The 12,726-nt window shown below is 47.4% G+C and overlaps 2 protein-coding genes across 2 annotated transcripts in view; both read right to left on the bottom strand.

The window, feature by feature from the left end:
• DLD (dihydrolipoamide dehydrogenase) overlaps positions 1–12,726 on the bottom strand; it is a 38,713-nt gene that overhangs the window by 17,745 nt on the left and 8,242 nt on the right. The gene's annotated exons all lie outside the window — the stretch shown is intronic.
• On the bottom strand, positions 1,104–7,818 carry LOC139439030 (endogenous retrovirus group S71 member 1 Env polyprotein-like). The gene is made up of 2 exons (XM_071215207.1): positions 7,723–7,818; positions 1,104–2,580 (listed from the first exon to the last, which is right to left on the bottom strand). The coding sequence occupies exon 2, from the start codon at positions 2,252–2,254 to the stop codon at positions 1,229–1,231; it is 1,026 nt and encodes a 341-aa protein (XP_071071308.1). The 5' UTR covers positions 2,255–2,580; positions 7,723–7,818; the 3' UTR covers positions 1,104–1,228.

Raw genomic sequence — 12,726 nt, 5'->3', positions numbered from 1 at the left:
CAGACGTATAGCAATAAAGGGGGGCGGAGGGTGCACCCAAGCCCTTTACGCCGAGGGAAGCGAACCCGTACCGACGGCTAAAGTCAGAGAGCTTCACAGCAAGCAGCTTCACAGGCGGGATGTACAGTGGGAAGGGGGGTGAGGACGTGGTCGAGATTCAGGAATGGAATCAGAGGTAGCAAGACGTTGGTAATGGATTTGAACAAATGAGGAAAATACACTGTCAGCATGATCTTTGGCAAGGCGGATGATTCGTCGAATGGCCCAAGGACCAACGGTGAGACCTAGGATGATGAGCAGAACTGGGGTTAGTAACGGGAGGAGATAGGGGAGGAGGGGCTGCAGAAAGCCCCAGGAACCAGCAGTTTGGGCTCGTTCAAGTCGGCGTTGGTTGAGACCTTTTTCAAGTTCTTTTAAGCTGGAGTCTACTAAACCGGTATAGTTGGCATAGACGCAGCATTCTTCTCCTAGAGCTGCACATAGGCCACCTTCTTTGAGGAGGAGGAGGTCAAGGCCTCGGCGGTTTTGCAGGACAACTTCTGAAAGGGAATTGAGGGAGTCTCTAAGATATTTGACTGCATCTCGGAGGTAGATGATATCAGAGTCTACTGCTTGTCTGAGGTTTTGGAGGGCGGAGGCTTGTGTGGCTAGGGCTGCAACACCAGTGGCAGATCCAGCTGTAGCTAGGAGGGAAGTGACAGTGAGTACAGCAGTAATAGGTTCGCGTTTGTGGAGGTAAATAGCTTCTTGAGTGTGGTCAAAGGCTTCAAAGAAATGTAGAGGAGTGTGATAGATGACTCGAGGCGTGAGGAGGATGAGAGCACACGTTTCTTTGGTCTTGTTAAGTGTGGCAACAGATAAGCATGGGGTAAGTCCGGTGGAAGAGCAGAGCCATTGGGTGGTGTTTAGGGGAACTAAGTATTTGGCAGAGATGTTTGGGGAGGTATAGTTGGCACAGGCAGTAAGGCTAGGAGTGTGGGAAGAACGGGGGTGAATGCATAAACCTTTGGAAGAGATGTGCGTAAAAGTGAGTGGGACATGAGTAGATTGATTCCAATTGCAGGAAGAGGGGGAATCGTCGGTGGAGGAAGTAAAGAGTGGTGAAGGGATAGCAAGTGGATCATAGAGGGGGAGGCTGGGGGAAAGACACAACCAGCAAGAGCGAGTGAGGTTGGGGTGGGAGGCGTTGAGAGAGGAATAGGAGGCGTTTAGGAGTTTGAAGTAGGGACTAGAGGGGATGAGAGGATGTGGTTGTATACCTGAAGCGGGGGGGGGAAGTGGGGCTTGTAGAAGGGACGACGGCGGCCGAGGTGGAAGAGATTTTGAGGGGGGTAGATGAGGACGGAAGAAGGTGAACAGTGGGTGAGGGAGGAGGGTTAAGGATGTGGTTGGGACCAATAGCAGAGGGTGGGGTGGAGACAACACGCTTTTGGATTTCAAACAAAGCGCCACGATCATAGTTGCTCATATACAACCGGAGTCCATAGGGGCGAGCGGCCAGCCATGTATCGTCGTTTGGGTTTTTTACTGTCAGCGAAATGAAGTCCCAACGGTAATTGTTGGCTACTTGGAGAGAGAGATACGGGTCTCTGTTGGGGGCGCCGGACCATCCATGGGCCATGGTCACACATCCCCAAGAGGGACAGTAGAAGTGTGATGGGTCATGACAACCTCGAGCACTAGCAGGACAGATGTAAAAACCAGACACAGGGTTAAATTGAGGGCCAAGGAGACGATTGTTTCGAGAAAGCAGGCATGCTGTATTCCCGCCTCGACAGGATGAGGAATGGTGGAAGCCTACTTTTGCTTTTTTGATGTTACTCACTTGGCATTCGGGACGGAAGGAAATTCCAGCAAGAGGGCAGACGTGCGTAAAAAAGGAGGGAGCGACACTAGTAACATTATAAGCGAGAACACGTTTTTCTGGAAATGTCTGCAGGGTCCAGTTGAATGGCTGATGGGAGGAGGAGCTTTGGGCAGAGGCTAGAGACAACATGAGAATGAGGAGATGGATGAGGTAGGGGAGGGTAGGGGAACAGGAGGCGGGGGTATGAACAGAGCGGGCTCGTCGGAGGAGTTGGAGAACTTGGCGTTCGATGGGGTCATCATCTTCAAGGGAAAGACGGCTTAGGCGGCGGGCAAAGAAACGTTGTCGACATCGTTCGCGGCGAGAAAGAGCTGGTGTGGTTCCCATGGACGACGGTGTCGGAGAGGTAGACTCGGGTGAATTTACCTGGGGGCGTACAGTGGTCATGGGAGAAGGACGACGAGAGAGGTGAAAATGCCAATTAAAAGTAGAAAGGCGACAGCGAGGAGGAGGCGTTGACGGAGGTTCCAATCTGCTGGGGCTGTAGCTGCGAGGCAAACAGCTGAGAAGATTGTTAAGAAAATGAAAATTACAAGAAAGAAGCAGAGTAAGAGTGGGTGCGAGGGGAGCTTGAGGAGCATCTGCACTGAGAGTTCTTTTCTGATGAACTATAAAGCACGTTTTGGTGAAGGTCAGGCACTTTTCAACGGCGGGTTGCGGAGGTAGCAAAGGCTTTTCTTGTGGAGTATGCAGAGTTGGGTCCTTTGAGAGATCTGTAATGACAAAAGAAGGAGAAGAGAGCCCTCATAGAGGAGGGGCAATCAGCAGAAAAAAACTCGGAGAGAGCACTTATTTAAATATAAGCATTTCAGGGAGGGGCTGGTTGGTGCTGAATTTGAGCGAATGGGGCGACATCTGGGCCTCCGCTGTCAATGTTGTCTCTCACGGAGGGCATAGGGTACTTATCATTAAGGGGAACCTTGGGGTCGGTGGCAGGCCTGATATAGCGCCCAGGAACCCAGAGTGGTTGTGGCTCAGAGTCTGGGAAGATACAAGCAAAACCTCTCCCCTGTGCTAGCAAGGGAGCCGGGTCCTGCCAAAGATTTGTGGCAGGGTCTTTCCAGTGAACAAGAGGGACTTGCGAGGGTTGCCACATGGGTCCCCAATGTTTGTGGGTTGGGGAAAGTCCCTTGTCATCGAAGGTCAGGAGATTGTGATGAATAAGGCAGGCAGTGATGACGTCAGCAGGGGCTTTATGGGGGGAGGAAGCTCTTTCTTTTTGAATGAGTAGCTTGAGCTGTTGGTGAGTGCGCTCAACAATTCCTTGCCCTTGTGGATTGTAGGGGATGCCAAAATGGTGTGTGATGTGGTACATTTGTACGAAGCTGGCAAAGGTGGCACTGCGATAGGCTGGTCCATTGTCGGTTTTGAGATCCCAGGGAATTCCCATGAATAGAATGGCTTGTCGGAGTGCTTTGATGCAATGTTTAGCGCTCTCTCCTGTGAGGGGCACGGCGTAGCACAGGTGCGAGAAAGTATCAACTGCAACATGAAGATACTTAAGGCGTCCAAAGGCGCTAACGTGTGTGACGTCAAGTTGCCAGCGGGAGTTAGGCCGTAGGCCGCGGGGATTAGCTCCGCGAGGCTGCAAGGGTCCAAGAGGCAGCAAAGGTGCACATGTTTGGCAGGAGCGCACAAGATGTTTACATGTTTCAATGGGGAGGTCTGGGAAGAGCTTTTGAATGGATCGCGCTGAGAAGTGGAATTGAGAGTGTAGGAGCTTAGCTTGGTTGACAAAGTCTCCCAGTCTTGTTTTGTCAGTGAGGTTTTCTTGAATGGCAACTGGGCATACATGGCGGCCGGATGCTAAAGCGTCGGCGAGGGCATTTCCTTGAGCTAGCGGTCCTGGCAGGCCAGAGTGACTTCTGATATGAGCAATGAACCAGGGTTGTTGCCTTTCTTCAAGCAGTCGCTGTACAAAAGCGAGTGCTTGGTCAATAGTTAAGTCACTGGGTAGGAAAGTAGCAAGCGGGAGGCTGCGACACACTTGTAAAGTGTATAAGCTGTCTGTGAAGATGTTAAGAGGCTGGTCCGGGTAGAGATTGAGGACTGCGGCGACAGCTAAAAGTTCACCTGTTTGGACAGAAAAGTCATTAGCAAACACCAATTGTCGTGGCTTAGGTTCTCTTGGCGTATATATGACAGCAGCGAATGCCTTTTTTGAAGCATCGGTGAAAGCAGTGATGGCAAAAGGAATTGGCTTTCTTGCGGGCAGCGGATGGAACGGGTTGGAAAATGCTAATTGAGATACCCCTTGTAGTAGTGGATGATGCGGATAGTGATTGTCAAAAGAGCCACGAAAGAATTCTATTAGGCTTTGCATTTGGGCATTATGCATGATGAGAGAGGTAACTTCTTTTGCATCAAAGGGCCAAACGATGGTGTGTGGCGGGACGCCGTACGTTTGTATGGAGAGAAGTACTAAGTCAGTGGCTAATGTGATCCAAGCCCTTGTAAATGGGCAGATTTTTGGGAGTTTACTTTTTGACGTGTGTAGAAAAAGAAGAGGACCATCTTGCCATAGGAGACCCGTTGGGGTGACTGGTGTTGGCAAAACTAAGGCAAGGATTGGGAGATCGGGAGAGAATCGCTCTAGGCGGCATTGCTGGAGTGCAGCATTTACTTGTTGGATGGCTTCTTTGGCAGCTGGGGTGATGGTGATGGGGCGAACGACTGCAGCGGATGGACTGCACTTAGTCTGCAGGAGCTCGAAAAGGGGTTGCATTTGCGCTGTTGTGATGGGGAGTGCTGATCGAAGCCAATTGATTTGTCCGCAAAGCCGTTGGAGCTCAGTCAGCGTCATGTGATCAGAAACATGGATTTGCGGGCTGGTGGGCCGAATATATTGATGAAAATGAAAGCCTAAGAACTGGAAAGGTGGCTGGGGGTTGACTTTGTCAGGTTGCACTATTAATCCAAGACTTGAAAGGTTTGTCGTAACTGCAGAGAGTAAATCATTGAGAAGTGTGTTAGAACTTGCTGCTAAAAGGAGGTCATCCATATAGTGGATGATGTATGTGTGCTCTGGATGGAACTTAGAGCGTAGCGGCTCAATGGCATGATTGACATAGAGCTGACATATAGTTGGACTGTTCCGCATGCCTTGTGGTAGTACTCGCCATTGGAATCGGAGTGCTGCTCCTTGATTGTTGGTACGCGGGACTGTAAACGCAAATCGTGGACAGTCTCGCGGGTGAAGAGGAATGGAGAAAAAGCAATCTTTGATGTCAATGGTGGCTGCATAAAAATGCTGAGGGACTGCAGTGGGATGCGGGCAACCAGGCTGAGGTGATCCCATTGGCTTAATATGTTTGTTAATTTCTCGAAGGTCATGAAGGAGGCGGAACTTGCTCGTGTTCTTTTTACTGATGACGAAGACTGGCGAATTGTAGGGACTGGTAGACGGCTCAATATGCCCTGCTTGTAGCTGTTCTTCGACGAGGGCAGAGAGAGCTTGCAGTTTATGAGTTGGCAAGGGCCACTGCTCGACCCAGATGGGCTCCTCTGTGTCCCATTCCAGAGGGATAGGGTCAGGTCTTGAGATGGGAGCAGTGGCCCCTATAAGGGGGGGGGGGGGCGGCGCAGCTATGAAGGCTTCTGTGGTGATTCGAGCTTTTAGCTGGCTGAGTACATCTCTTCCCCACAGGATGGTTTGGACTGAAGAAAGGACGAGTGGACGAATCTGGCCTTTGTGACCTTCTCGGTCGCTCCAATGCAGAGGCTGGGAGGTTTTCCAGGAGGTAGCAGCTCCCGTGGCGCCGATGACTTGAGGGCCGGTTTCGAGGGGCCAATGATTGAAGGCGGCGATTTCAAAGGGAATACAAGAGATTTCAGCACCAGAGTCTAAGAGCCCTTCAAGCCATTGTCCGTTTATTTTAAGCTCTAAGGAAGGTTTTTGGTGACGTTTGATAGGCATTGTCCACATTAAGGTTTTGGAGCTCTCTGGAGGGCCTCTTGGGGGAGGGGCTGAGGCCTGCCCCGCTGGAAGTTTAAAGGCTGGGAGATACGTTGCGATGAGCAGCAATCGCGGGCCCAGTGATACCCCTTGCCACAGCGCGGGCATGGTGTGGGGGGGCCTCTTGGTCTGTGCAGTGCTACGGCAGGGCGGGGAGCTGCCTGTTGAGGGCACTCGCGGACAAAATGACCGGGCTGACCGCATCGAAAGCAGGCAGAAGTGGAGGCAGATGACACAGCCATGGCGGAAGCGAAGGCAGCAGTAAGTGCTTTAGTCTGTGGGTCAATATCTCGACAAGCCAATACCCATTCATGTATTGGCTTATCACGGATAGGAAGAATAACGGCCCGGAAGGGTGCAAGGCACCCATCGAGAATGAGTTCTTTTGCTAACACAAACTGAGCATCTTCATTAGTAATTTTCCGCTGGCATGCTTCTAAAACGTGTGCGACAAATGCTGGAAAGGTTTCTTGCGAGTCTTGAAGCATTTGCGCAAATTTGGTGGACTGCTTGGTAGAAACTAAAGAGAACGATCGCTGGACAAGAGCTTTTACTCGGTGCCAAAATCCTGGATCTATGTTTATATAAGAACGAGGGTCAGCATAGTTGTTAATTCCTGTGTAGGCGTCAGCTGGATCTTGGATACCCGCCTGGACATTTTCTACCACTTGCTTATCAACAGCTACTTGATAGTAAGCACGCCATTCAAGGAACTGGCCTGGCGGAAGGATGGAACGGGCTAGAGAAATCCAGTCATAAGGAAGAGCAAGTTGAACCCCTAACTCTTCTATTAATTGTTGGACATATGGGCTACCTATGCCGTCTTCTTTAAGAGCTTTGCGAAGAGTTTTAACTTCTTCGGCTGTGAAGGGAAGCCAAGTCTGAGGGCGTTGCTGCGTGGGCAGCGGGTTGAGCGGGTATAGCTGGGGGGCGGGAGAATGTGCTTCGCTAGAAGCAGGTGGGGAGCTGCTGCCATACGGTGGTGGCGAGGGATGAACGGTAGCGGGAAACAGATGAGAGAATGATGGCTTAGCAGCGTCAAGGCGGCAACAAACTGGCGGCGGGATATTTTTGGGCGCTGGACAAGATGGCGGAGCGGCGACGTCACTTTTAGGCGCCTGCCAAGATGGCGATGTAGTTACGTCATTTTTGGGCGCCGGCCAAGATGGCGGCGAAGTCACGTCATTTCCGGGGGCCGGCCAAGATGGCGGCGAAGTCACGTCATTTCCGGGGGCCGGCCAAGATGGCGGCGACATTATGTCCGGGGCAGGGCCAGAAGATGACGAGACAGGGAGGGGCGGGTAAAGGTGAGAGGAGGCGCCTTTGTTCCCGCCGGCGGGCTCGGACATAGGTGAAGAAGAAGCCGGAAGTGCGCCATTTTGGGCAGAGGTGGAAGAAAAAGGAGAAAGTCCGCTATTTTGAGGAGCTACTGAAGTGGCTTCTGCGGGCCGTGGGGAGCGCGGGCGGGGAGGTTCGCGCTCGAGAGCAGCGGCGAGCTGGTCAGACAGAGAATTTGGGTCGCCAGGATCATCGGGCTCATAGTCATTGGGTTGCTTAACTGATTTGTCTCGGATGGCTTCTGACGGTGCACCAAGGAGGCAGGCGCGTATGGCTACTAGAGCAGGCAGCAGGCCGTGCGGAAAAGACCGCTTTTCATGCTCTATGGCGGAGGTGACTCGATCTATGAGTCGAGAGTATGTGTCTGGGCTCCAGAGCTGGCAGGTGGCGAGCCACGGATTAAGAGGGAGTAGCAGGTCCCAATATTTTTGGAGCTGTTTTAGGGAAACGCGGACTCCATTGGTATCAAGCAGGGCGGCTAAAAGCCGAACCTGAGGGGTATGGTGTGAGGAGAGAGAGGTGCCCATAGTGGGAGAAGAAAAGATGGCGATGGGGTCCCTACCTGGAGAGCTGAAATGGTCGCCAGTAGACAGCAGCAGCAGCAGCAGAGAGGGGCGGGAGGGCGGTGGAAGGAAAGGATCCCGGGCGAGCCCCCTGCTGAGAGTTGCTATTCCAAGTTAGCAACCCCTGCTGTGGGCTGCTACTCTAAGTTAGCAACCCCTGCTGTGGGCTGCTACTCTAAGTTAGCAACCTACGAGGACCGGGCGGGCTTCCACGGCTCGGCGGTGAGCCCCTAGGCCAACGCGTAGGCCTAGGTTCTCCAGGCGTGGGGGATGCGCGGTAAAAACCACGGAGACAGCCTGTGAGAATGAGCTAGTCCAATTTATTGCGGAAATACACTTGATTATATAAGGTCGGGTCAAGGGAGGGGTAGGAATTGGGGCGGGTAAACTACGGGGCGGTAGTGGATAGGCGGAACTGTGCAGGCAGCTATGAAGTAGGCGGTGATTAAGAAAGGGGGCAGATTATGAGTTGGCTAAGTGGACGGGACTGGCGGGAAGGATAGCAACGGCTGGAAAAGGGAGATAACAAAGGCTAGGAGGAGGGGTGAAGGGAGGCAGCAACATAGCTATACTCTGACCTACAAAGACGACAATTTTAATTTTGTAAACACACACACACATATACACATACACATATACATGCATACACATATACACACACACCCCTAGGGAGGGGAGTATTACCATCATTCAAAAAGCATTTGCTGACCTGAACAGAATTGTATTGCTTCAATTTTTACCAGTCAATTTGTGCTTTTAGGCCACTACGATGATCTAAACAATTTTCCTTAATTTGGGCTCTACTTTTAAATTTGACAGTAATGTAAATACGTATGCAAAAATGGACTTCTTTGCTGAATTTTAATATTTCTGATTTAAAAAGTGTACTGAAATCTAAACAAAGAAAAGCAAAATAAAATAATCACCTATAATGCTCTACACCCAAAGAAAACCATATTTATAGATTTTTTCCATGCAAATTTTATAAAATTAAGATGCCATATAAAATTTAATATTTCCTTTTAATATGAGAACATTACATACTTGTATTGAAATTTACATATCTTATAATTCTTCAGATCTCATAACTTAAAATATTTTAGGTTTTGAGCTTATACATATATATCTTTAGTTTCAGTCATTACGTAACGATATAGTAAATCCATGGTACAAAAATGAGAAAAACATTTGACTTGGAAAAGAGCCTGTTTTAATAGGTAAATTTAGAAGACATTAACAAGAGATAAAAGATAATAGCCAAGAAATTAGTATTATTTCCCAGTTTACTAATCTTAGATTTTTTTCTTCATTACAGAAAACACCCAAAACTCAAAGAGTTCACTCTCACTCAAGATACTAGATGTAACATTGCATCACAATTACTATGAAAGTTCTAGGAAGCACAAAAATGAAGGGAGAAAGCAGAGCCTTTAAAGGTTTGTCAGCTGAGAACAGGGGAGGATAATTCAGTAACACACCTTTAAAAATAAGCCAGGATTTAGGGGAAGTATGTGGAGTTTTGCAATTTTACTTCGAAATGCATTAAAAAATCAGATGGATTGATGGCTAAAGGAATGGACAGATAAGTAATAAAGTAAACACAGCAAAATGTTAAGGGAAGAGATGGTAAGTATTCACTGTAAAATTCTTTCAACTTATCTAAAGGTTTGCAAATTTTCCTAAGGGGGAAAACTAACCCGCTCTCACCTGTACCAAAGGCTGCAAGGACCTGTACCAAAGGACTCACCCTGTCCTTGCTAAGAAGCATTCCATAGGTTGGCTGCCCAATGCATAAAGAAAGTAAAATATAAATAAATAAAAACTAAGATGTAGAAAAGTGGTTATATGAAATGCATTATTTTGATGGGAAGTTTTACAAAATTAGCATCTGCCTTTAAAGAGTAAAAAAGAAAAAGTGAACAGGAAGTACAAATTGATAGCATGAGCAAAAAGAGATGATTAAGCAAAAACGGGAGACAGCTAGAAAGCATTCTGCATTTGAGGTGGCAGTGAACTATCACACTGATACTTAACTAGAGTAAAATGAGAGGTGATCTACTTAAATATGGTAATTAATGCCATAAAAATGAATCAAGGGAAGCAGCTGTGGCTCAATCTTTGGGCTCCCATCTACCATATGGGAGGCTCTGGGTTCGAGTTCCTGGGTCTCCTTGGGAAGGCAGGCTTGCCTGCACACCATGGACAGCTGCCATCCCGCAAGGACAGCCACCGTCCCACAAGCGCCACAGGGAGCCGACTCAGCAAGGTGACACAACAAAGAGGGAGACAAGTAAAAACACAGAAAAGCACGCAGCGAATGGACACACAGAGAAGACAACAAGCAAGCTGCAAGGGGGAGAGGAAATAAACACATACAGAAGAACGCACAGTGAATGGACACAGAGCAGACAGCAAGCAAGCCGAGGGGGGAGGAAATGAATCAAAGAGAAAAAACAGGCACAAGTGCTCTGCAAGTTTCTCTACAAATGTTTCTTGTATCATTATGAGGAAACTAAGGACCACATTTTCCAGGCTATAGCTAAAATAAAGGTGTCAGGTTACATATCAGTCATAAGCAAAACATTATAAGCTGTATCTCAACAAATCAGTCTGCAATACTAGAAACCATCTGAGTAATTTACTAATTGCGAGGGAGTGAACTAAATATTTTGTAGGTGTCTCATTTAAGACTCAATACAGCTCTATGACATGGCTATTGGGTCCATTTAATAGGAAAAAAATAAGGCTATTTTGCATAGCTACAAAACTAATCAATGATCTAGACAGGATTCAAACCAGGTCCTTTAGAGTACAAAGCCTATGCTCCTATACCATTATGTTCTGCCTTACAAGAACACTCATTCGGGAAGCGGATGTGGCTCAAACGACTGGGCTCCTGTCTACCATATAGGAGGTCCCAGGTTCAATTCCCAGGGCCTCTTGGTAAAGGCAAGCTGGCCCACATGGAGAGCTGATGCAACAAAAAAGAGACACAGAGGAGAGACAATGAGAGATACAACAAGGAAGCTGAGGTGGCTCTAGCAACTGAATGCCTCTCTCCCACATTGGAAGGTCTGGGGGGGGGGGGGGATAAATAAATCTTAAAAAAAAAAAAGAATACTTATATGACCGCATAACCTCCAGGGCAGGATGATAAGGAACTACAACAAGAAGCTGCTTTACTATGAGAATGAAAGCAACAATCAATTAAGAATGCCTACACTATGAGGAAGTCAGAGCTACAAGGTAAGGTTTATTTGTTGCTGTTTTGTTTGGGTAGGTGGGGTTGTTGAATTATCAATGGCCTTTGTCTTTAGTCTCTCTTGGTAACTTTCTGCCTATCTATACTTGAATTATATAAAACTGCTATGCACTTTACAAAATGGTTCAGCCTCTGAAATGTTAAATTCCCTTAAAAATTTTTTCTTCAAAAAAAAGCCATCTTTTTATTTCACTTCTTGATACATGCACATCCTACCAACACATGTAACCTCTGGATGAAGCTTTAGATCACATGAATATTACACTGAAAATATAGGGGATTCCCATATACTCCACCCCTGCTCCCCCACTTTCCTCCATTAACAACTTTCATAGAGTGGTACGTTTGTTAAAACTGATGATCACATTTTGAGGCACTGCTACTAACCATGATGTACAGTTTAAATTATGGTTTACACTTTGCACCATACAATTTTATAGGTTTTAACAAAATGTATAATGGCCTGTGTCCATCATTGCAATATCATGCAGAACAATTCCAATGTTCCCAAAATGCACCATGTTAAAACTCTTTTGCTTCTCCCTCCCCTCAGAACCTCTGGTGACCACTGCCTTTATATCAATGTTTCAAGTTCTTCCGTTACTAGAATAACAAGTCTACTTTGGTCCATAGTGGCATCCTCCCCTTGTATTTGCTCATTCCTCAATCTGGAGGATTTGGGGATGGTGATGACCACAATGATTCCAATTTAGAGGGGTCTTAGATTCCATGCGGCAGATGGATGGAACTGTTTTGCTTTAACAGTTGTAGATACTCTGTTTTTTGGGCTGGGCATTGTCCACTCTCATCCTCTTGTTGGTTGTCCCAGTGAGTCTGATGAATAGCAGAGAGGGCAATGGCTGTAACTCTGCTGAGAATCAGGGCTCAACCCGTATATGAACAGATCAAAGATTTAAGTAAGCCTCTGGGACATGTATTTAATGGGTATACTTATAAGTTCAAATAAAAGAAATAGGAGAACCATGTGTAGAAAAATTATAAATGAGTCTAACTCTGTTACTTTCAGGAGCCTGGTTATCATATATTTCTAGGTGAGGTCCACCAAAGGAATGCCGATTTCCTAGGGTTGTCTGCCCTGCCTACCCCGTCTAGATGTCTCACAAGCCTTCTGAGCACCCCTGCTTGAGGCCCTGTTTACTGTGGCAATCAGTGAGATCCTCCCTGAGACAAGCATAAGAATAAGGTCTGGAATGACCTCCTGACTCACTTTGAAATCTCTTAGCCATAAAAACTTATTTTTATTTAATATTTCCACCTTTTGGTCTAGGACTTTTTCCAAATGCATCCCTAGTTTGTGCTAGGTATAATAACCCCTTGGTGCGAGGGAAGCTCATCCCCGGGACAAAGTAGTGCGTTTATATGCTGAGTCTGGCTTAGGGATAAGCCACATTTGAGCAACAAGAAGGCTTTCAGGAGGTAACTCTTAGGCAATATATATTACTAGGCTAAGTTTCAATTTCACAAAAACAAGATTCATAAATACAACCATCAATATAAAGGGCCTGGCGTATTGGTCTGTCCTCCTTCACCAGGCACTGCCCATGTACCTTAGAGATTCTTGCCACTCTATTAAAGAATGCACCTCTCTGTTCAACTGGCTTTCTGACAAACCTACCAAGTCCATGTTAACAGGACAAAAGACTCTCTTCAACAAATGGTGCTGGAAGAAAATGGATATTTACAACAAAAAGAATGTGAGAGGACCCACCCCTATCTCACT

This window comes from Dasypus novemcinctus, chromosome 5 (assembly GCF_030445035.2).
Source record: "Dasypus novemcinctus isolate mDasNov1 chromosome 5, mDasNov1.1.hap2, whole genome shotgun sequence".
Classification (NCBI taxonomy): Eukaryota; Metazoa; Chordata; class Mammalia; order Cingulata; family Dasypodidae; genus Dasypus; species Dasypus novemcinctus.
The sequence above is the reverse complement of the archived record's forward strand: the minus strand, read 5'-3'. Positions and strand labels throughout refer to the sequence as shown.

What these genes read in the sequence shown, in the direction of transcription:
- LOC139439030 (XM_071215207.1), bottom strand. Translation starts at nt 2,254, where the DNA reads ATGACCACTGTACGCCCCCAGGTAAATTCACCCGAGTCTACCTCTCCG.